Source organism: Alosa pseudoharengus, unplaced genomic scaffold (assembly GCF_046254945.1).
Source record: "Alosa pseudoharengus isolate Yale_2024_CS ecotype anadromous, Long Island Sound unplaced genomic scaffold, YU_APseudo_1.1 YU_APseudo_1.1_scf_17, whole genome shotgun sequence".
Classification (NCBI taxonomy): domain Eukaryota; kingdom Metazoa; phylum Chordata; class Actinopteri; order Clupeiformes; family Clupeidae; genus Alosa; species Alosa pseudoharengus.
Window position 1 is genome coordinate 38,487,725 of NW_027468640.1, and position 25,150 is coordinate 38,512,874.

The 25,150-nt window shown below is 40.9% G+C and overlaps 1 protein-coding gene and 1 long non-coding RNA gene across 2 annotated transcripts in view; both read left to right on the top strand.

Annotated features, from left to right (window-relative positions):
- The first annotated feature begins 1,311 nt into the window (after positions 1-1,311).
- The window catches only part of LOC143127127 (retinal guanylyl cyclase 2-like), a 60,489-nt gene continuing 36,650 nt past the window's right edge, over positions 1,312-25,150 (top strand). The window contains exons 1-5 of the mRNA XM_076288432.1: positions 1,312-1,999; positions 7,051-7,352; positions 7,610-7,985; positions 8,227-8,311; positions 8,533-8,644. Of these exons, the coding sequence (XP_076144547.1) occupies positions 1,312-1,999; positions 7,051-7,352; positions 7,610-7,985; positions 8,227-8,311; positions 8,533-8,644 (1,563 nt within the window). The remainder of the gene's footprint in view (positions 2,000-7,050; positions 7,353-7,609; positions 7,986-8,226; positions 8,312-8,532; positions 8,645-25,150) is intronic.
- Positions 16,085-19,243, top strand: LOC143127816 (uncharacterized). The gene is made up of 4 exons (XR_012987709.1): positions 16,085-16,347; positions 17,481-17,548; positions 17,729-17,903; positions 18,284-19,243. It is a non-coding gene; the product is annotated as an uncharacterized LOC143127816 (long non-coding RNA).

Here is a 25,150-nt window from a genome sequence, read left to right on the forward strand (position 1 = left end):
AACGACCTCATCCACAAGTGTTAAAAACCTAGGAGTTATAATGGACCCGGACCCATCACTAAATAATCACATAAAACAGATCACCAAAACTTCATTTTAAAGATAAGGAAGTCCTTATCCTTACCAGATGCCGAGAAATTAATCCATGCTTTTGTCACCTCAAGGATAGACTATTGCAATGCTCTATACGCTGGCTGCAATAATACCTGTCTAAAGAACTTACAGCTTATACAAAATGCAGCTGCTCACACACTCACTAGGACCAAAAAATATGAACATATTTCTCCATCCAAGCATCTTTGCACTGGCTACCTGTTAATAGTAGCATAGGCTATGCCTATAATTTTGAATAGCCTATGCCAGAGTTGTTTTTTGAGTTTATACTATTTATTCATTCACTCGTTTTGTTCAAGAGTGAAGACAATCAAACTCACAATTGATTTCAAATCATGATCATTGTTCTTTAAATGTATGCTTTCATTATTTTCCAATTTATGTAGTCCTAGGCAACTATCTAATTTTTTTCTGTCGATGTTCAATTTGATGAAAATGAAAATTTGACTTTCAATGAAAATCCCGTAGATGGCGCTTGTAAATCGAACATAAATCCTCTAGTATTGCCTTCATTGTACATGTACATCAACATATATCCTCTTTTTGTCAATCTACTGTTTTGGTCTACTTTTCTACCTCGTGCACGAGCAGAGATGAAGCTGACCTAAACCTCGCTTGAATAAACGAGGCCAAGATGCGGCTAACTTCAGTTAATGGAACAGCTTCAGCCCCAAGTGAAAGTCTACGCTAGTTCAAGCCAGGCTATTTTTGTTAAGCGCTGCCTTCATTAGCAGCGCTCAAGGTTGATGGAGTACCCCTCAGAAACAAAAGTTTACAAAATAGAGAATGCTTGGAGGACAGTATAATGGAAACATCAATATGCTTTCTTTCTTTCTTTCTCTCCCTCTCTCTCTATTTATCAATCTGTTTTTCTTGAATGATGGATAATAATGTTGCAACTAATTTTGAAAAACTAAATGTAACAAAATTCACATTTATTTTCACTCTCCTCTCTCAGCCCCCACCCCCACCCCCCCCCCCCCACCCCCCGCTGACCATGGTGCTATCATTTGGAGCCAATCTGCTGTAGCTTCATATCTGTGCGCACACACAAAGACACACACACCCTCCCTCCTCCAGTGTCCTGCCATGGACGCCAGCTCAAAGCGGACAAAAAGACACATCTCACTCTTACACACACAATCTCACATGGCAGACACCCACTCACACACACACCAGCTACCCATCCTGCGGACGATGTTCAGCTGGCTATGGGTGTGGCTGTGGGTGGCCACAGCGGTGTTGTTGCCGGCAGAGGCGTGGGGCACGACCTTCAAAGTAGCGCTGGTGGGTCCCTGGACGTGCGATCCAATGTTTGCCAAGGCCCTGCCCGACCTGGCCGCTCGGCTAGCCATGGTGCGCATCAACAAGGACCCCCGGATCAACAGTGGCTACTGGTACGACTACACACTGGTCAGTGAGGACTGCCGGTCATCGCGCGCCCTCGCCCGATTTGCTGAGCTCAAAGGCTACGGCCATGCCTACTATGGCCCGTTCAACCCAATCGTGTGCTCAGCGGCCGCGCTGCTGACTAAGAACTGGCATGCTGGCTTGCTCTCACCCGGCTGCCTGGACCCTGGCACGCACGAGCCTGTTGATGACAATTCATACAACGGGCCCATGAGGCCGCGGGGTGCCTTTACCACTTTTGGCCGCCCGCTACCACTCTCAGCACACGTGCTTTTCCAGGTCTTCCGCTTCTTCCGTTGGGCCCACGTGGGCGTGATCAGTGCCCAGACGGACCTATGGGAGGCCACTGGGCAGGAGCTGGCCTCTGCCCTGCGTGCACTTGGCCTGCCTGTCAGCGTGGTGGCCACCATGGAGGCAGACGATGAGGGACCGCGGAGAGCCCTGAATGCCATCCGAGAGACGGACGCGGTCAAAGGTAAGTGATGCGGGATACATTTTTGTATCATTGCCTTAGTCTTTTTTGTATTCTCCTGCTGTCATTAGAGTTATGGGGCATATTGCTCTGTTAGTTAGAATTGCGCTAGCTGAGCTGCGCTTTAGAACCGTACTACTTAAAACGGAAGTTTTGGACTTCAACACACAGCTGAGATAGAAGTTGAACGTGATTGCTCTGGGTACACTTGCCATCACACCTCAGTCCAGCAGATGGTGGTAATTCACTCTGTTTGCAAACTGCTAAAGAAAATCACAGAAGAAGAAGGTTACTCTCCTATAGGATATTTCCCAAAGTCGAGCATGCTTCCTTGATAGAATGCTTACTTGTGAGTCAGGTTCTACGAAGATGAGGGTGGAGGCCTCCCTAGCATTTTCGGACTCTACTTTGTAACAGACTAGCTAGTGTGAACGTGCACATCACCGCGATCCATCTGAGTGCTTCCGCTTTTAACTGCACGCTTCTGTTTCAGTAGGGGCGCTGCTCAGATGCATGTCAACGCAGAGGATTATGGGTGTTTGACCCATCTGCCTAGGGTCAATACGGACAGTAAGGTCTGTATACATGACAAATGCATATGTCAGGTGTGGAGAATAGGACATGGTGTTTAAAGCACCTGAGGTGAAAGTTACAAGAGGTGGGATGATTACGTATCCGGTATGATAATGCATTAGTCATGATTTAGTGAGAGAAAGTGCAAATAGTTGGAATTGTCCAGGGAAAATCATTGGAATTGTCCAGGGAAAGGGAGTTGTCAGGGGGCAGGTGGTGGGTCGGCAGACAGGCCAGGAATCCGGGCAGAGTTGTCATAGGCAGGTGATGGGGCTGTACGGGCCAGGAATCCAGATAGGGGGACAGTAATAGGGCAGTCGAGGATGGGACTTCAGGTGGGATGGGTGAGAAGAGGGCCAGGCACACGGATGGTTGATGACTGGTGATGATATACCTCACAAGTGAGGTGGAAGAAAGAGAAATGTAGAGTGGGTTAGTATTACTGAAAATCAAAATGGTTAATGTCAATAAGTAATCAGTGGTACTATAAATCATAGTGAGAATAGGCAAGAGAGGGAGAGTTGAGAGAGAAGAGGAGAGGGGGGGGTTGTACGGCGTGGCACATAAAAAGTCCATGACAGCACTATGCTATAGCAGCATAACTAAGGCATGGTGAGGGGTAGTCGACACCAGCGCAGGTATGGTCAGTGACCACCATTGCACGTGTGACTGGGGTACCAGTCACACGAGGACTCAGCAGGGTGGTCCATTCCAAAAATCCCTGAGGTGGGTGAAGTTCCACACTGCACCATACCTAACTATGGGAGGCAGTAAAGAGGTATGTTTTAAGTCTAGACTTAAAAATAGGGAGGGTGTCTGCTAGTCGAATCGTAGCGGCAGGGTGCGATTTGTAGGGGGGGATGGTGAGGATTTCCCACCCTCTGGTTTTCCTATCCCTACCTCTGCTAAATTATTTTTATCGTCGGGGGGGACAACATTTATCCCCCTCTGCCCCTCATATTGATTAATGCTACTTCATATAAGTAAAGCGCTGCAACGTGAGAACAGTCTAGTAGGCTAGCCTAATAATCTGACATCAGAAACGCACCGTCACCGTCAGCACTGATGCTGCTGACACAGTGGCTGCGTGATAACTTAATTTGGCCTTGATCGTGCAGGACATTTCAGAATGACGAGTGTGTAATCCATCATAAATGGCTAGGTTCAATGGAAAAGTTAGCTGGACAAATGAAAGAAAACGAGAAGGATTCAGTGAAGCATAATAATGTTTTAGAACCTTCAAAATTAGAAAACTGATGCAACTGAGATGGAGGACAACTGCACGTAGAATGAGGAGATATTTGCTGAATGTCACAAAAAGTGTTACAGAAATTGCTTGGCATCGCTTATTCAATGGCTCTACCGAAACACCTGTAGTTTGCGAAGGACGAACGAGAAAGCACTCGTTTGATAAATCAGCCAGTAGTAGACAAATAACTTTTAGAAATAATCTGTACTGCAAAAACATATGTTGGTGGGTATTTAAACTATCTAGCGGGTGTTTTAACAGCTGCAAGAAATAGAAGCTTTATGGTCTTTATGTTCTGGTTCGTAAATTATTTTCATAAAACTTCAAGTTGCCCTATAACTTTACTCTCCAAACTCTTCACTGCACTGTAGGCAATTAACTGACAGTATGATAGGCTATTTATTTTCTGTAGGCTACAATAAACACATTTATTTTTTCAACTTTTGCAATATTACGCACTTGGCTACTGAACGCAAATCAGCAGGAGAGAGAATGCACGTAGCCTACGCAGCGTGTAGCGCAATGTGTAGGCTATTTGGTTACTAACTAACACTGTTAGCCAATTCACTAACTAAGACTTCAGTGCCATAATATACAACGTTTTTTACACAACAAATACAGAAAGGATGGAGGCAGCAAAAGTAGAGAAGTCATTTCAGATGGGGCAAGAACAAGGTGAATTTGTATGCTTGTCAAAACGTAGTCCTACCCTGCAATAGAGGAGCTGATCATCATACCAAGCACACTCGCTGTTTAAAGTCATACACCACGGTAAACTAAAACTAAAATGTTACAAAGGTGGCAAAAATAATATAGGCCTAGGGTATTATTAGCCATGACATTACTAGGCGGTTACAAACTTATTCAAAATCATCCCCCCCTCTGGTTTTTACACAAATCGCACCCTGCGTAGCGGTCTGGGTGGGTTATATGGGACTATGAGATCTTTAATATATTCTGGTGCCTGGCCATTAATGGCTTTGTATGCTAGAAGTAATATTTTGAAGTCAATGCGACTTTTAACAGGCAGCCAGTGTAGAGATGCCAGGCCATTTTTTAGTCCTAGTGAGTGTGCGAGCAGCTGTAAGCTCTTTAGACAGGTGTTATTGCAGCCAGCGTATAGAGCATTGCAATAATCAATCCTTGAGGTGACAAAAGCATGGATTAATTTCTCAGCGTCTGGTAAGGATAAAGACTTCCTTATCTTTGAAATGTTCCTTAAATTATAGAATGAAGTTTTGGTAATCTGTTTTATGTGATTACTTAGTGATAGGTCTTGATCAATTGTAACTCCTAGATTTTTAACACTTGTGGATGAGGATAATCGAAGGTCAGTAAATGTAACCTGTGATGAGGATACGATATCCCTCATCTTTTTAGGACCTAAAACCATGACTTCTGTGAGTTCAAAAGCAGGAAATTATTAGTCTCTTATACATGTGTGAAGTTTGGCTAACGGAGTTAATTCGTCAGGTTTTATGGAAAGGTATAGTTGTGTATCGTCTGCATAAGAATGAAATTTAATGCCATGTTTCCTAATTTCAGAGCCTAGGGGAAGCATATAGAGAGAAAATAACAGGGGCCCTAGTACTGAGCCTTGGGGCACCCCATATTTTACCATAGTCTGGGTAGACGGTTTATTGTGAACCTGTACAAATTGTCTGCGGTTAGAAAGGTATGACCTAAACCAAGCGAGTGCTGAGTCTTTGATGCCTATCAAATGTCCAAGCCTGTGGAGTAGTATTTAATGGTCTATGGTGTCAAAGGCAGCACTGAGGTCCAGGAGGGCCAATATTGATATATGTCCATTATCGGCAGCGATGAGGAGGTCATTAAAAACTTTAACTAAGGCTGATTCAGTACTGTGGTGAGCTCTGAAACCAGACTGATATCATTCTTGGATTTTATTCATATGCAAGAAGGCACCAATTTGTTTGGACACTATTTTTTCTAGTATTTTTGACAAAAAGGGAGATTAGATATAGGCCTATAGTTGGCCTGGTTGTTAGGGTTTTTTGAGGGATGGTTTAATAACAGATAACTTAAACGACTGTGGTACATGCCCTGATAGCAGTGAGTTATTTATGATCTGGAGCAAAGCATTATCCAAGAAAGGGAGAGCAGTTTTCAGAAGATGAGTAGGAATAGGATCTAGTAGACTAGTTGTAGATTTTGATGAGGAAATTGTGGAAGTGAGGTCTAATATGTCCATAGGTGTAAATGAATTCAACGTTGTTCGTCTCATCTGTGATTCAATTATGTTTTCGCTACCGTTCAGCGATGGAGTATGAATATTTGGTGAGACTGATTGGTTATTAATCTTATCTCTGATTGTTTAAATTTTGTCATTGAAAAAGTTCATGAAGTCATTACTGTTTAGGCATATAGGGATAGATTCAGTTACTTCGGTGTGGCTCTTCGTCAGGGAATTGTGGTAAAGAGAAATTTTGTATTATTTTTGTTTTCTTCGATCAGCGAGGAATAGTAGGTTGACTTAGCCTCGTTGAGTGCTTTTTTGTACTGTAGGTGATAGGGCTATCTTTCTATGCTTGGCGAAAAACGTCCAATTTAGTGGTACGCCATTTTTGTTCAAGTTTGCGCGCTGTTTGTTTGAGGGTTTTTGTCTGTGTGGTATACCATGGAGCACGCCTTACATGTTTTCTTATTCCCTTTATGAGTGGCGCTACTAAATCAAGGGTTGAGCGTAATGAGTTCATCACATTATCAGTTAACAAGTCTCCCTCCGCCAGCAATCAGCATAGAAATGTTTTAGCCTACTTCACATGTTAGGCTTATGTAAAATATTACATAGGCTAGCGTTGAGGGTCCTAAAATCTTTCCCACTTTGCTTATGCAGCTTTATTGTGCCGTCGCACCTTTGCAGACATTGAGTGTAGCCTCATATTTTTCCATGTGGGGAAACAAAAATAACACAATTCATGGTTCACTGGAAGCAGTTTTTCACACTGTAAGATGTCTTCCAGGCATCTTAAAGTAGTGCAGAATCACAACAACTTCTTCTGCTAACAACACAAACAATGAATGCATTTTGGCGGGTATCCTGCAAACATGGTGGATACTGTGATATCTAGGGCGAGGCCATGACGACATCTCCGCATTCTCAGGCTCGGAAAGAGTTAGAAATTATGGCCGAAAAACGACACATTTCACATTTTCTTTCATTATCCGTCTCTTCTTCCATCACACTCATCCGCTCTTCTCCTCTTCTCAGTGGTGATCATGTGCATGCACTCGGCTCTGATAGGTGGAGAGGAGCAGAAACGGCTCCTCACCACAGCAATGCACATGCGCATGGTGGATCGTGGCTATGTGTTCATTCCCTACGACACACTGCTCTACTCGCTGCCCTATCAGGACGTGGAGTACCCGGCTCTGACCAATGACAGCACGCTGAGGCGGGCTTATGACGGCGTGCTCACTATCACGCAGGAGTCGGATGATCGAAACTTCTATGAGGCCTTCCGTGATGCACAGGCCAAATATGAGATCCGCACTTCTACAGCACCAGAGCAGGTGATGGACATGAGCACACACTCACACATACACACAGGAAAGTGTCTTAGAGGTTTAGAGGTACCTCCACACTCTATCGCAAACACACACATATTGAGTGTTACACTTCTTACAGTGTACACAAGACAAAATATACTCATTCATTGCATGCCTGTGGAGACAAATATTCACTCTGACATCCTTCTGTGCATGTGGTCATTGCAAATGTATTATCTGGAATTTTCTAAACATTCACTTAAATGTGCATGCATCCACAGGTATCCCCTCTCTTTGGTAGTATCTACAACTCCCTGTACTATATCGCCATGGCAGTGGAGCAGACACGCTCAGATACCGGCGGACGCTGGGTCACAGGCGAGGCGCTGGCCAACAGCAATGGTGACTTCGAGTTCAAAGGCTTTAACCAACAGGTGTACGGTGGACAGGAAGGTGCCGGAATGCAGGTCCGCTACGTGGTGCTGGACACAAATGGGATGGGTGGCCGTCTTCGACGTACACACATGCTGGAGGCGGCACACACAAATGCTCGCTTTGGTGGCCTGAAGTACATGGGCCAGTCCATCCACTTTGCTGGGAGCTCCCCCTCCAGCGAGTCTTACTGTTGGTTCAGTCCTTACATGGCCTGCAACGGAGGTGTGTACCATCTCTTTTAGCACCAGATGTCAATAAAGTAATGATTTGTTATTCATTTTTTCAATATGTATGTAGTAGAGTGTTGTGCAGTAAATACACTTTACTCCCTGAGACCCAGCAACACACCTTAGTTTCAACCTTTGCTAGCAAGCCTGCCTTCTATGTCCAAGGTGGAGGATTGTGCAGTATGCCCAACGCAATTTGTATATGACTTTTTCTCTCTCTTTCTTTGTCTCTGCAGGTTTAAGTGGAATGACCATCTTTTTCCTGTTTCTTTTTTTGTGTGTGTTGGTTGGTGGAGGGATTGCTTTTGCCATCCGCAATAGGTGTGATTCTCACAAGTACACTCATATGCACACAAGCACATAGAAGTTTAAACACAGGTCCATAAATAAACATGGTCAGATGTGAAAAAAGACATAATGGCAAAAATGATCCACAAATATACTGGTACTTTAGAAATATTTTAAGAAGTAATGTGTGTGTGTGTGTCTGTGTGTGTGTGTGTGTGTGTGTGTGTGTGTGTGTGTGTGTGTGTTTTCTGCAGGGACAAACTTGGTGGTATTGGTCCCCTCTTCGGTGGAGGTGATGGTGGACCTACCAAACTGATACTGACTCTGGATGATGTCCTTTTTATCAACACCTCTTTGAGCAAAAAGGTAATTTGTGTGTGTGTGTGCAGCACATACATATTTGTACAGTGTATACCTGCCTCTTACCAGGATGACAAGACCTGTTTGTATGGGGGTCATTCCGTGTCAAATCAGATAAGGTTGTTGCTGCACCGTCTCAGATTTAGTTCAAACCATGTCTACAACTATAGGAATCTTGTAGTATTTTGGGACAAAATATTATAGTAATCCTATAGGAATCCTATAGGAATACTATAGTATTTTGGGACATACTATAGAAGTACTATATGACTAGTATAGAAAATACTATAGCGGCTAAGGATATTATAGAGGTATTACAGAACATCATAGAAGTATTTTACACTACTATAGAAATCTTATAGGATTACTATAGTTCTTTTTCATACCTTCGTTACAAGGGCACACACTAACAAACTCTTATTTGGCTACTTTTACAACCTTTTGTGTTGGCATGTAAAATGTAAAAGTCCAAAACTAACACTGGCAGAATGATTGATGCTTGATTTGAACCAAAGATCCTTAGGTCAAAGCTTGCTCCTCTAACCACTGTGCTACGCCACATCTTGCACATAGTGAAATTGCAATAATTTTTAACACTTAAAGCCTCGTTTGCTAGGTAACGATAAACAAACTCAAAGATCGTAATTCTTGATTTCGCTTACAAACTGACGGTTTTATGCGTTCACTAAACAAAGATTATGGAAAAACGTTCAAACTAAATCCCAGTGGACAAATGTTTTTGACATGTGCACAAAATATTTCTGCAGGTAGGCCTTTTTTTTGCACACAGACAAATTAATTCCACAGCTACAAAACGGTTCTACACATGTGCAAATCATATCCTCAAAGACAATTTTTTTTTCGCACAAGTACAACGTTTTTGTGCACAAGCACAAATTGTTTAATACAGCTGCAAAACTCTATTTTACACATGTGAATATCTTTTCATGGGCACAAAATATGTATGCCGTTGTTTTGACTACATGTTTGAGCCTTGGTGTCATACTGAACAATACACTTTCATTTAGTGCACACATAAACAGTATGTCTCGAAATGCCTTTTTCCATCTAAGGAACATTGCACGGCTTCGCCCAGCACTCACCCAGCAGAGTGCAGAAGTCCTTGTCAATGCGTATGTGACATCTCACCTTGACTACTGTAATTCCATCTTGTCTGGAATCCCTAATAAGCTACTCCATCGGCTCCAACTGATTCAGAAGCAAGGATTATTATAGGCTCCAAATCCACTAGTTATGTAACACCATTGCTGATGCAACTGCACTGGCTTCCAGTTGCCTACATAATATGTTTTAAAGTCCTGCTCCTGGCATACAAGGCCCTACACAATTATACCCCCAGCTATCTCACTGACCTCCTGGAAGTTTACACCCCTGCCCGCTCACTGAGATCCTCCTCAGCAGGCCTACTGCATCCTCAGCACCCTGGGAGAGAGTGACTGACTTTTACTCTTACTTTTATTTTCATTTTATGAGATGACTATAATTATTATTATTATTATTATTATTATTATTATTACTACTATCTTGACAAATATTTTCCCTAGCCTTCCCAAATTTTGGTAGAAGACCAACTCATAAGAGGCATGTGTAAGCAATTTAAAGTCTGTAGTAGATATTGAGGGTATTAAATATTAATAATAATAATTTGGTATCAGTCACTATTTCCTCTTCAAATACATCAGTTTATTAATGTTTTCACACAATTTGAAGTCTCCACAACAAATGACCATAAGGATAAAACAAGGCATGTATTTGTGTCATTTTCATGCAACTGAAATGGTATGTGGGGTAGCTAGTAGGACCATGAAAATCTATGTGGAAATAGCTCATAAAGTATATGAACATTTAGTGTGTAAAGTACCAATATTGTACCTAGTCCCATTCACACAGAATGCATGCATGTAGTTACAGGTGTTTTAGGAACACCAAAATAAACATTTAAATTTTAGCGCCCCCTCAGGTGAAACATAGCATAACATTTTGCTCCAAGGCATTAACGCTGATTAGTGCTGGGCGGTATACCGGTTCACACCGTATACCGGTGTATATTTTCGTTATGATATGAATTTTTAATATACCGCCATACCGGTGTATTTGATTACACAACGTTTGGAACGCTGCGCCGCACGACAGTGTTTCAGACGGGACTTTTTTCACACGCACGCATGGTGCCACTGCGAGGCATAGTGAGGGTAAACACAAAACACCATACGTTTTTCCCCTGAAGTATGACCCTTAAGGCTTAATTTTTCCTCAGGTAAGGGGTTTATTTAAGGGTGTTGCACAGAATACCTTAAATTGTTTCTTTAGTTAAGGAAAAACGTTAAGGGATACTGCATCGAAAGGGATTTACTGTCACGGAAATTCTATTGAGATTGTCAGGGTATCTGCACATTTTCCAAGTGCAAATTTAAAGACTTTTAAGACCTTTTCAAGACATCTAAATGGAAAAATTAAGACTATACCACGGCAAAAAGATACATACAACAACTTAAAACTGTTTTATGCAATAGTTTTTTTTTTCCTACTAATTTTAACCCCCACCCCATTTTGGATGTCTACAGAAGTTACCACATATATTTTGGCGAAAGAAAAATAATTGTGTGTGAATTACCTTCAAAGCTATAAATGCCCAATTTTAGGGTCTGGGCTGCTTGCTTTTGAAGCTGGCTGTACATATCTGGTTGTGCTTACTGGCTGAGGCTGACTGTTCTTCACCTGTGTCTGTAGTAGCCTAGGCTACTTGCCAAAGACATGTGCACTGGACTGGATTCCCTTCAATATTTTTTTCAAAGTTAGACTAAGCTATTTAAATATTTTAATAGGCCTACTTTATATCATGTACTATGTGCATCTATTGTCCCATATGCAGCACAGCAAATTAAAGTTAATCCACGACTTTACATTTTGCATACCTATGCATACCTATATCTAAACCAACCAAAGCTTGACTGAAACATTGTAAAACCATTGACTTGTTTTAAATTAATTAAGAGACAGGTCCTCCTCAGATCCTGCTGGTTTCATCTCAAGCACGCACGTATTATGAACGCACGTTTTTTTTTTTTTTTTTTTTATGTAGCCAGTCGCCGACATTAAAAAAAATGCAGCTATATTTCACAACTTTTGCGAAGTAGGCCTACTGGGAAAGGCTGGCAAGCAAGCTGTTGACAGATATTACAGGTATTATAACTTAGACAGATATTTTCTTCCCTAGGCTAGGCCAGCAACACACGCTGGAAAGATGCAAACAGATCAACTTAACATATTTCCTCCTGATTGCGAAAACGTTTGTTTTCTTTTTCTGTCAGTCCGTGGTTCCTTCCTTCGCAGCAAATTATCAGACGAGTGACAGAATCACTGCGCATAATTTGACCAGCAGTCTTCACGTCCATAGTTTGTGAAACCATGATGCCCAGCGCAACTCCAAAAAGGACAAATATGCGTCCGGCTTATGGCTGCGCCGGACAGGGCTTTTAAAATCCATAGGCTATGTCCTGCCTAAATTCCAACGTATGGCCCTATCGCTAACTGGCTTACCAACTCTTTCTCCCGCTCATTCTACCTCACGTAGGCTACCTGCATATCTCTCAGGCCACGGCTACACCACGAAAACGTCAGGCATATTTGTACATATTATTACCGTTTTCACACCTTTAACCACACCCGTGAAAACATCTTCACTCTGTAACCACTACACTTCCTCCCGTTGCCTTATAGTCACTTAAACAATTGCGTTTTAAATACACGAAAAACCGGATAGAGACATTTCACTCGCTCTTGCACTTGCTGGCGGTCCCATACGCAAATTTAATACCTCCCTTTCAAAAATTCAAGACATCCCATACAATTTAAGACTTTTTTAGGCCTTAAAAACCGAAAGTTGTATTTAAGACTTTTTAAGACTTTTTAAGGATCCGCGGGAACCCTGGATTGTTCAACAGCTGTAACTAGCTGGCTAGTAGGTGATGTAGTTAGCAACCCACCGAACACAGTGAAGTTTAATGTTCTTATCATTCATCTCACCTTAAGAATATTCGCTGAAATTATCTAGGTAGCAAGTAAAGCATGTTATAGACATGCACTGAGCAATACTAGCTGGCTAGTTAGAAATGATCCTGACTGTCATCAGTGCACCAAAACAAACTTTTTTGTTAATGTTTTGCCTAGCGAACCGAACCGAAGCTCATGGCTGGCTAACAAGACATCCACATCCACATGAAGTTAACGTTAGCCAACCACTAACGTCATGTAAACCACACAATAACAATAAGGCATGTTTCTGCTAGGCCTATTTGACAGAGTAAGCATATTAGCAGAGAGGTTTTATTTTAAATTGTAGAATTTTCAAAAAAGTATAATTATTGCAAGTTGCACTACTTTTTGTATTGGTTTTATACAATATGTTTGTGAAATCTGCACAGTAAAAATTCTGTATTTTGACTGCAATTGTCTTTGCATTCTGATTAGATTCTTCATTAGAATCATGAGTGGCTCTTTGTAAACAGCATCATTTTCTGGGGCCATGCAAAACTGCATTACCCCTTGTGTGGAGTTATTCTACATCATGACAGTACAATAGACCATCCTTAGTCAATGTACTGCAGCAATTTAAGATTCAAGATTCAAGATTTCTTTTATTACATCTCATTATAGGTTTATAATAGAGTAAAATTCGTTGTGTTTTTTTTTCTCCTCAAAAAATAAATAAATGAAAGGGTGTGTGTGTGTAGGGGAAAAAAAAAGTGCCTTGTTGTCTTCAGCGTGAGTTCAGCAATCTAATTGCTTGGTGGAAGAAACTACTTTGGAGTCTGGTGGTACGAGCTTTCAAGCTTCTATATCGTTTGCCAGATGGTAATAGCTCAAATAGTTCATGGTTGGGATGACTAGGATCATTCAAGATTTTTTTTGCCTTCCTAATGCATCTTCCCTCAAATTACATCTATGTGCTGGAAGTATTTGGGTAGTATCTTTCTCAGAGATGCGTGGTTGAAGTCGCCTGCAATGATAAAAGCAGCCTCTGGATGTAAGCTCTCCGTTTTGTTGATAATCGCGTACAGTTCTTTTAGCGCGAGCTCTGCATCCGCTTGCGGTTGAATGTATACTGCGGTTGCTACAACAGCCGTGAATTCTCTTGGCAACCAGAATGGACGGCAGAGAATGGTGAGATATTCTGTCTGGAGAACAAAATGACTTGATCGAGTGGATATTCTTACTGTCACACCAAGCACAGTTGAAACCATGAAACACACCCCTCCACCCCTGACTTTACCCGATAGTTCTTTTGACCTGTCGGTCCGAAACACAGAGAAACCAGTGGGAGAAATAGCATGGTTTGGCGCATCTTCCGATAACCAAGTTTCCGTGAGACAGATGATATTACAGTCCCTAATTTCTCTCTGAAAGGAGATCCTTGCACGCAACTCGCACATCTTATTGTCCAAAGACTGAACATTGGCCAAAAGGATGCTTGGGAGCGGTGGTCGATTTTCACGCCGTCTCAGTCTCACTAATACACCGGCTCTCCTATCTCTTCGGCGGCAGCGGCGTCTCGTCCATGGCAACAGTGGGGAAGATGCGTCCCGAGTGAGTGCGGGGTCCCAGTTTAGAAACTCCGGCAGTTGTTTATGTCCAGTAATGTAATTCCTCTCTCAACCTGTAGAAAATGCTGTGAACATCTGATTATGCATGAAAGAAAAAATACCGTCATATACCGTGAAACCGTAAGAATTTTGAAAATTGTGATATAAAGGTGATATACATTTTTGGTCATACCGCCGGGTTATGGTGTTTTGTGTTTACCCTCACTATGCCTCGCAGTGGCACCATGCGTGCGTGTGAAAAAAGTCCCGTCTGAAACACTGTCGCGCGGCGCAGTGTTCCAAACGTTGTGTAATCAAATACACCGGTATGGCGGTATATTAAAAATTCATATCATAACGAAAATATACACCGGTATACGGTGTGAACCGGTATACCGCCCAGCACTACTATGTGTAATAGGAATGTGTGTATCTGTGTGTTTATTTCTACCACTGTGTCTCAAATGGCGTACTTTTTTCACTTACAAAACCTAATTTGAGTGTGTGAGGGCGTTCACACTGAAAATTCTAACGACACAAAGTGCACTGCTAGTCCCCGGATGGTGCACTCATAACGGTCACAGACATCCCAAGTCTCCCGGAAGTTCCGGGAGTCTCCCGCATATTGATAGCGGCTCCCTGACGCCCGCAAATTAGATAAAATCTCCGGGAATCTAGAGTGAGCGATCAAGAGCGCGCATGCGAGACCGCGTGTGCATCTGAGTGTAGCACGCACACGACGGGAGAGAGAGAGGTGGTGCGTGTGTGTCTGAGCGCATCCAAGACCGAGAGCATCCTGATTGGCCTGTTTCGCTAAATCAACCAATCAGTTTTCAGTGTAGGCGGGCTTTTATCTCTTTTCTCCCGAACTTAATTAATCAGTTCAGGAACAGGAGGGTCATGGCAGAGTCATTGCCTCAAAAAAAGGGAAATGTAAGACCCATTTCAAAGTGTAGGCTACCCTTGTCTCATAAGAGTAAAACATAATGATGGACCTAGTCTTGCACCCTGCACTGTTTGTAACAGTGACTTTAGCATTGCCATAGCGGGCTAAATGATTGCAAAAGACATGTTGAGATGAGTTTAACAAGTGTCAATTCATGTGCATATTATTCAGGCCTATAGCCTACTAGATGGCTAGTTGCCAAGGCTATAGGCTACATGAAAAGACCAAACTACCAAAATCTACATATTTTATTTTCACAATTTATATCTATAGGCCTTCCTTATTTATTGTCCTGACTAGACATTATTGACTTTTTGGAGGTTGGGATGTCTGCGGTCAAAAAACTGAGTGTGGAATGCTGGACACTTTTTGCCCTCAACGGACGCCATCTTGGCCACATAGCGGAATGGAAGAGAGCATTTTCAAACTTGTGGTAATCACGGTTGAGAAAGCTGAAGCAGCAACAGTGGAAAACACACTTTACAGAGGTACAAGCAAGACATACACATAAACTGTTATTGTTTTGACACAGTACGACCGTGAGTCTGTCTCAATTGGTGTACTTACGTGAGTGCACTTTCGTGTAGTACCCTATGTGCACTGTGTGCTTACTCGCGGAGTACGCACATTTTAACAGAATAGTATTGTCTCATATCAAACACTAACTCAGTGCACTTCACGGAAATGATGATCGCAACATTTAAATATAACTTTATTGGCATCCTCAATTCGACAGTGACATTGTCATACTGTGTCAAAACATGAACCATTTATGTTATAACTTGCTTGTACCGTATTTTCCGGACTATAAGTCACACTTTTTTTCATAGTTTGGCTGGTCCTGCGACTTATAGTCAGGTGCGACTTATATCTGAAAAAAATTACACTGTAAAAAGTTTCTGTAAATTTACACCCAGATTCTAACATTATTCACCGGTTTTCTTTAATAAACAGGACTTTCCGGTCATTAGTAAGACTAATATGTAAAATCAGGCTCCAACACTGTTATTTACCACGCCCGTAATGTTTATTCTGGAACACACGTACTTCCTGTTATCTATTAACGTTACCTTCGTTCTGGTGATGGGAAGCTGTCTGCTGAGAGAAGACGATACGTTGGAATCATACCCAAACCCATCGAAAGCCATCAACACAATAAGGTGAGTTTATCTGTCACCTTTGACCAGAAATACAACGTTTGAAAGCACACTGGTCATGTTTATATTAAGTTGTATAATACATCTCTGAATGTTACCCTGCTGAAACGAAGTTAGTAGCAGTGCTATTCAGCTAGCCAAGACCGCGCTTTTGCCCTTCTTAAGCCATGCGTTATCGTTATCACTACACTTGTCGATCAAATTTTACGTTTCTTCATTGCAATCTGGAGCCATCTAAATGTATTGGTATGTGTAGGGTATGCGTAGTTTTTGAAAGTTTGACTCGTGGGATTTACCTGCTATAACACGTGCTTGCTAGCTAAGTCTGCTTAGCATCATCAGTTTAATAAACCAGTGGCCAAATAAACAATATGGCACAAACGGATCAGTGTTGACTGCTGCTTTCAGTGTTTACTTGTATGCATGGATTTCGTCCGTGCTGGTATTTACTTAAAGTTGTGTTAAGTCCTTCAGTTTAGAAAGCTAATGCTAGTTAGTAGCCTAGCTAGCTCTCCATAGCAGAGGTGGTTGCATGACACGCGTATGGTATTCCTCCCGAGTTCATATGAGCTAGCGGCATGCAACAGGAAGATGTTTACATGTCAGATATGTGGGCATCAGTCCACTGCGTCTATTTATGTGAGCCATACCTAAATTCATGACAATATACCCAATATAGACCTTCCATGCTGTGTTCCAGATTGGCAAATAAAATTTAAGAGACATGCAGGTCTTGGATTTCCCCTGGGGATCAATAAAGTATCTATCTATCTATTTATCTATCTAGGTCTTTAGACGCACATATATAGAAACCATAAACAATGTGGTTTTGATAAGACGGACACTATTTCAAAAGCAAGCCCCCTTACTTTGCACACACATTCCTCACACAAACATCTTATCACACCCGCCTCATCACTTTTAATCATTCAACGGCAGACACACACACACACACCTTTCATACTCACCTTGCAGACAACTCACATTCACTCACTCCTTACATACATACACACACACACACTCAGAGATTACATTCACTTTCTCACTCACACACATACACACACACACACACACACACACACACACACACACACACATCACAGAGTTGTTGAGTGCCTTTCTTTTCTTTTGCTAAGGGATGTGCAACCGTAGCTGATGTTGAGTCTTCCAAGCCTACCTGTGACGCCTCGCCTGATATTACTAGGTATGTTTGTTTTCATTCACTAGAGTAATAATGATCAACATATACATATTTAAATCAACTTTTGAATACTAAATGTTTTTTTTTCTGTATTGAATTTTGAATCTAATCTAAAATGAATATAATCATAGTTGACATGTGGATCTATATCTTAAATTGAATATGATAAATTATTTTTTTCAGGTGAACGACAAGGTAATCATCAAAAGTGGATGGTCAGCATTGAATCCTTAATCGTTTGTGAAGGGTCCAACCTCGCCACATTTCTAACAGGCCTTGCGACATGTTTCTCCACCTTCTACATTCTGAATCTGCAATATCAGGAGGAGGCAGCGTGCACCCTTGAATTCATCCAGAGGTAAGTTCATGTCACACTTTCGAACCAGAATTTGTTTTATGTGTGGTATGTATTGGGGGGGGTTGTGTAGTAGTCTACTATGTAGTTTTAAGCACTACTATGCAGGATTACACCCTCTGTAGAGAGCAATCATGCATAGTACTGCTGTAATAACCACAGAACACTATACTTCTACTTCATACAACTGATTAAATCAAATATAAATGCAGTTACAGTAAGTAATAAATGTCAGTTAATTTCATTGTGAGAAAGTGTGTTAACGTTACAAATTCACATCCGATTCATTCACTTTGGCACAATTTTCCTCTACATGAATCCTAGTGTACCCTATCAGTTTTTGTAACTCTCTCTTTCTCTCTCTCTCTTTCTCTCTCTCACAGAAAAAAGGCCCAGAAGAAGCCTAAGAACAATCACTAATAAGTAAAGTGAATGTTATACTTGATTTCTCATGAATGTTACTTGATTTCCTCCCTGATTATCATTTATACTCATCTCTGTACTTTAAATTCTTCTGGACATAATCTGTCAGTTTATTCATTCTCACATGTACACAAGCCCAATGCGATGCAATGATATTGATAATTATCTGTGATAATTATTCTGTATCTTATTTGATTTTGCAATAGTACTACTGTAGATAACATGTCTACATTTTACATACATATGTGATACACAAGCCTAATGCAATGTTTTTATTTTCCATGATAATTCTTTTGTACCTTATTCACGATTTTTGAAATACAACTAGATCACGTGTCTACATTTTACATTCATACGTGATACACGAGCCTAATGCGATGTTTTTGTTTTTCATGATAATTCTTTTGTACCTTATTCCTTGTTTTTTGAAATACGATTTTCAAAATACAACTAGATAGCGTGTCTACATTTTAAACGGGCCTAATGAAATGTTTTTGTTTTCCATTGTAATTCCTCTGTGTCTTATTGCCTGTTCTTTGAAATCCGATTTTCAAAATACTACTATGTATCTACATTTTACATTCATACATGATACACGAGCCTAATGCGATGTTTTTATTTTCCATGATCATTCTTCTCTGTCTTATTCCCTGATCCTGAAATACGATTATAGTCAGTCTACATTTTCCAAAATTACTATTTATCTTGCTTCATGTCCCTTCATCTTTCAAAAAGATTACTTTACTGTTAGACTGTCAAGTAAGTGCTGTGAAATAAAATATCTGTTAAATTACAAATAAGTAACTGATGTGAAAACATGGATTTTTATCTTTAAAATGTTGATTTGAGAGTGGATGAACTCAATATATGGCACTTGTTTCCTGTAATTGTAAAAAAATAAAGACCTGTTGTGTAACTAACGCGAAGATCACATTTTTTTCTTGTTACCCAACATGAAAATTATGTTCTACAGGAATTTAATGTTATGGTAGTCTGCCGTTAAACAACGGGAAGCTCCTGGAAATCCTGCCAGTTGTTTCCTGTTAATTTACAGGAAATTAATGTTGTTATTTTACATTAACTTAACGTTAAACCAGGGCACCGTTAAATAACAGGAATCTCCTGGAAACTCTGCTGCCAGTTGATTCCTGTTTTTTTACGGGATAATTTCTTACAGTGTATATAATTGAACATGTTTTTAAATGTTAATTATATTAACTGACATGAACCCTACATGAAACATTATCCTCTACAGCCTTGAGAGAGCGCTCTCAAATGCACAAGTCGTGAAACACATGTGCATACTTAAATCCTCAAATTACTGCTGGGATTCTATTTATAGCTGGGCCTCAGATTCTGGCAAATAAAAGCCAGTATAATTTTGTTTCAATTTAACTCATAAAATAGCTCTTCTTAATAATGTATATTGTTAGTTGGTTTAATATTGTTGCCAACGAAGTCATTGTCCTACACCATGAGTCTCCAACACATTGCTCTCAAGCTACAGTAGCACGCAGCCCCAGGTTAACCTACATTTAAACACAATTGTTGCTGCCAGGCATCAGCCTACGAATTTTATAAAAAAGTAAATCATGCATAATTTAATCTTAGACCTCTTTGGCTATACGGAATAAGGTTTCCCTTGCAGCACAGCACACGTTCCATGAATGAATGAATGAATGAAAGCGGATGCCTTATCTCGCAATAAGCGGATGGACATCCCGACACTCTTTCATACATGAAACGTAATAGTGACCCAATGCCATTGATAGCCTACCGGTATGCTGCTCCAAACGAAAAGTATAGGCCTATGTCTCACAGTAAAACGCAAGAATTGAAGGCCTATAGCTGACTCGAATAGGCTACAAGCCATGGTCCAAATAAAGGTGCTGTGCAGCCATAAATTCAGGATTCACGATAGTCTGTCCCCTAAACATTCCTCACGTTATCTGGACATGCATGAAAACATTTGAAAACAAAGCTCACTGCCATGTAATATTTGATCGCTGTTTTGCTACTAATTATCTTTCACGTGAATACGCACAGAAAGTGAAAGTAGGCCTACGTGTCTGTAGCTGTCTGTTCACGCCCGCAATCGATTATAACGTTCCTCAAATGGAGAACACATCCATGTTCTCTCGCGTTATATTATAGGCTGTCATGCTTCTGTGTTTGCGGTTCCTGATCGCTAAACGTTTGTTTTCCTTTCCTGTCGATAGCGGTTGATGTAGAAGCACGTAATAGGCTATAATAATTTGACTTTAGCGGTGACAAATCCTGCTGAGAGAGAGAGAGAGAGCAAAGAGAGAGAGGCACCCCCAAAGTGGTCCTGCGCGCGCGTGTGTGTCTCTGCATGGGGTTCAATTGAAGTCAGAGTTGGTCCGCTTTCAGGCCGCTCCATTATTAGATTAACGTCAGACAGCACTGTAAAATGTGTGGGAATTTCTCGCATTATGATGGCTAGCGTTGCGGGACTTTTATTAGTATGCTCAATACCAGGGACGTGCACAGGAATTTTGAGGGGCAGAAAGAAAAAGAAAAAAAAAAAGAAAAAAACTCAGGGCCTATATTCAGGACTGAGAATAACAGCGTCTTTAAAAAAATATATAGGCTACACAAAGAAATAAAACACTGAAATACAGCACTCAATCACATTAACTTATTATTATTTTAATGCCCTTAGTGGTATTTATGTTCTGCTCAGGCAAGATCTTTGAAATTACCTCTAAAATAGATTTTAGATTACAATCATTTAGGATGCAGCTCTTTAATCCTGTACTTTCTAGCATGGTCTCATCTCATATTTGGTGATCATCACTTAGGCCTTCCTGTCCTGTGCCTCCTCCTGGTCCACATTTTCATAGGTGCCAACTCTCACGCATTGGCCGTGAGACACACGCATTTGATTAGTTTCACACACTCACACGCCACACCCCCGATTTCTCACGCTGAAGTGTCAACCCGGTCGGTCAGATGCCTGAAAAATGAGTTTAGCCTATCTATAGATCTACCTGTTGAGCCACGGTTATGCTTTCAGAGACGGTGAGAGGGTTCAAGAGCACCCCCTGTCTGTGTAATTTTCTAAATTTTCTCTCATTTGCGATGCTACTTCAGAAGCCATCCCAGGCGCATTCCCCCCGCATTTCCCCGGCTTCAGGTATGCTTTGAGTATTATTGAGTATTTTTCACGCTGAAGTGTCAACCTGGTAGGTCAAATACCTGGCAGATGAGGTTCAACTAAACTAAACCTATACATATGATATCACACATCAGGTGAACGTGCGGAATCTAAGCTTTCCAATGATATTAGCGCCAAGTTGCTGTGATAAATGGTTCGCGAGAAAATTAACATTAAACCGACGTGCAATTTAGGCTAATCATATTTGCATTTTGCACACAGTGCACACCTATTACTCTCGGTTTAATATTTCACTAACCCTTCACACAACACGTGGCAAACCCAATATCACAATAAACAGCAAACCATACCGAATACGAGGATATAAAGCATGCACTGTGCAATAAGTGGTTCCTGAGTAATCCGGTTTTGAAATTGCAACACATTTCTACATAGCCTCATTGGGGCGAAATTATAATGTATTCTAATGTAAACTATTTGTCAGTAGGCCTACATACATTTTTGTAAATTGCTCAGCCATAGATTATCCCACTATCATGGTTCTTATATTGTCAGGTTCCAGCCAATCCCATTACAGATACATGAATACATTTATATTGGCATGCTTCCTAGTGACATTAATGCAAAAATATGAAGAAAATCAAATAATGAGACACAAATATTGATATAAAGCCTGACATAAGCCATATGCAAACATTCACATCATGCAGATATAAGTACATCCTGAAAAAAGAATAGCATGTAGGCTATAGGCTATGGCCATTACAATGACCAATATATTATCTTAAATAAACTAGCTGAATAACACAGGTGACCACTTCTGCATAATTTCATGGAGTGCTGAAATGTACACACATTTTTGAAAATTTCTGAACTGTGAAATGTAGCATATGTTTTTGTGGTTGTGAACTTATTGCAATATCACCATAACTATTCCACCTGTGTGTGCATGGTTATAATTCTGAAGTGCAAAATAGCTACAGCACAAATATTTCCATAAAAATAAGCAAGTCTGACCTCTGAATTTATTTTGCTGATTGATGCATTTAAAAGTTAAAATATACAAACATTTCTTAAATTCTTACAAAACACCCACCCACTTTTAAAAAAACACACACACACACACACACACTTTTGCCGTGCGAAATACCAGTGCTGTTTTCAGCATCTGTTTAGTGCTTCATTGTCATTTTCGTTGGATTCTCCCATTTGCGCGTAAATCGCTCATAAACTTTTTTTTTTTGTTACACGCATTCTCCCATTCGTCTTCTGTCATACACACAGTGACAAGCGCCAAATCCCCCGCAGTGTTGAAGAGATCAGTCATCCCCCTCACTTTTGATAAGGTAAAAAGCCTTATAGTACGCCAAATAAATAATAACCTATAGGTTTACGTTAGGCTATGTAAAACTCCCCATTAACAGCATCACGTCACTAACCACAGCTAAGACTGCACAATCTCTATTCACTCTGTTATCTGAAGCCAGTTTGTCTACTTAGATACTGTAAATCCTCAAATTATGGCCGGGGTCTTAAGACAAAGTACAGGCCTTTAGGGGCAGGATTGTATTCGAGACAGCCCTTTATTTCTTATGCGAGTTTTATTTTGAGACATGCGTTTCTTGGAGCGGCATACTGGTAGGCCTTCAAAAGCATGACATTTTCGGTTTAGTTTGATATTTAATTTACTTTTGGACTGTTTGATTATATTGTTAAATGTTGGGACTGATGGGCACTGAAATCTGGGGAGGTATTTGATGATCACTATTACGTTCCATGTAGTTGAAAGAGTGTCGGGATTTCAAACAAACCATCCGCTTTCATGCGTTCATTGAACGTCTGCGGTGCTGTAATGGAAACTTTATTGCGTAGCCAAGTAGCCTATTGAGTTATTTTTAAATTATGCATGATTTACTTTTTATTAATTTCGTAGGCTGGCTTTATTTTGTTATATAGAAGTATCTAAATAACCTATTAAAATGTACCAGAATTCAGGAAATTGCATCTAGTCCAAAAAAATTTTTTTGGGGGAGGACCCCCATACCCCCCCTCTGAAATGTCCCACCCACTTTCACAATGCTTCCGACGCCCATGGTCCTAGTAGTAGGCTAGATCCCTTTGATACCAATGTTCATTTAACTCTGGGAGCGAGCTCACAAGCCAACGGAGAGTTGCTAGACTAGCCCTGGAAGCAAATGTCATTTGTAATTTGCTGCCGCTAGGCACCAGAATACAGGAAATCACATCAAACAAATGAAAAAAATTCTTTCCCCCCTTCCACATATGCAACAATTAGTGGGGAGCCCTTAATACATGTGGGCCCAGGGGCCCGAAAGTTCATAATCCGTCCGTGCCTGGTCCCTACACCTGAGAACCACTGATGTACGTTTTTTTTACTGTACGGTATAATGCTGAATGAGCCAAACTAAATTTTGGTTGGCCCCACCAAATCTCACTCCAAGGTTTTTTGAAAAGTTGGCAGCCCTGCATTTTCCTCACATAGTCTGGAGACTTGTGACTGCTCCTCACCTTAAATGTAATGTAATTATGAAACATTGCCATTAGTAGGCTAAAATATGAGTCTGATTAATTAATCAATTCGTCTACACAGTGATTGCTGCCTCCCTGAATTGTCTCTCCCTCTCCTGAATCTGACTCTTTTCAGTGGGAATCTTGGCTTCAAACAATACCCAAAATACTAGTGATAGGATTTACGGATTTATTTTGAATAAAATAATGAATGTGATGCATTACTTCCATCATTCATTCTTCTTGCTAAAACGAAATGTGAGAAACTAACTATCAGCAGACATGTAGCTTAGTTTGCCTAATGCCTACCAAAAAAATAGTAGCCTATAGGCTATGTGATAACGGGCTGCTTCTCTGCAAGCTATCTGTCTGATTATTTAGGCTAAACGTGGCAAACTCCGCCTGGATTTATGAAGATTTTAATTCATTTCATAAAACTTGATGACGATGATCGTTCGTTTGTTATACATCACAAACTCACCTTTTCCGACAAAGGTTGAGTCGTCTCATATGACAACTGCGACAATCTCCTTCTAGGGCCGCTTATGCAGGCTTTGCTCAGGTGCCGGTCGCGTGCAGCGCTGCAGCCACGTAAACAGAGTTTGCCCTTCCCCTACTGACTTTCACTTTCGGTGCCCGAATGGAAGTAAATGAGGCTTTGCGATTTTTTTTTTTATCTAGACCGTCGGGCCTTTATGCCTATTGCCTGGCTTGCCTCAGCTTCGGTCACGTCCTTTTAAAACCGTCTTTTTCTCTATCATGAGCATTTAATCTGCTGCCAGCTTGTGACTCCACATCGCCCAAAATGCTTGATTGCATTGCATTCTCCACATTTTTAGCAAAATTTTCATGTATCATATCAGCATTTTTGTTCAGTGAATCTTTTGTAAATTGCTTTACAATTACCGTCGGGCCTATAGGCCTATCGCCTGGCTTGCTTCAGTCACGTCTAAAACTGCATCTTTTTCTCTCTTGTGAGCATTTAATCTGCTGCCAGCCTGTGACTCCACATCGCCCAAAATGCTTGATTGCATTGTATTCTCCACATTTTAGATACATTTTGGTGTACCACATGGTATTTTCTTTCAGTGAATCTTTTGCTTTGCAATGACCTTCCTGCCCTCCTCTTGGCTGCCTTCACTCCTTCGTCTTCATTAAC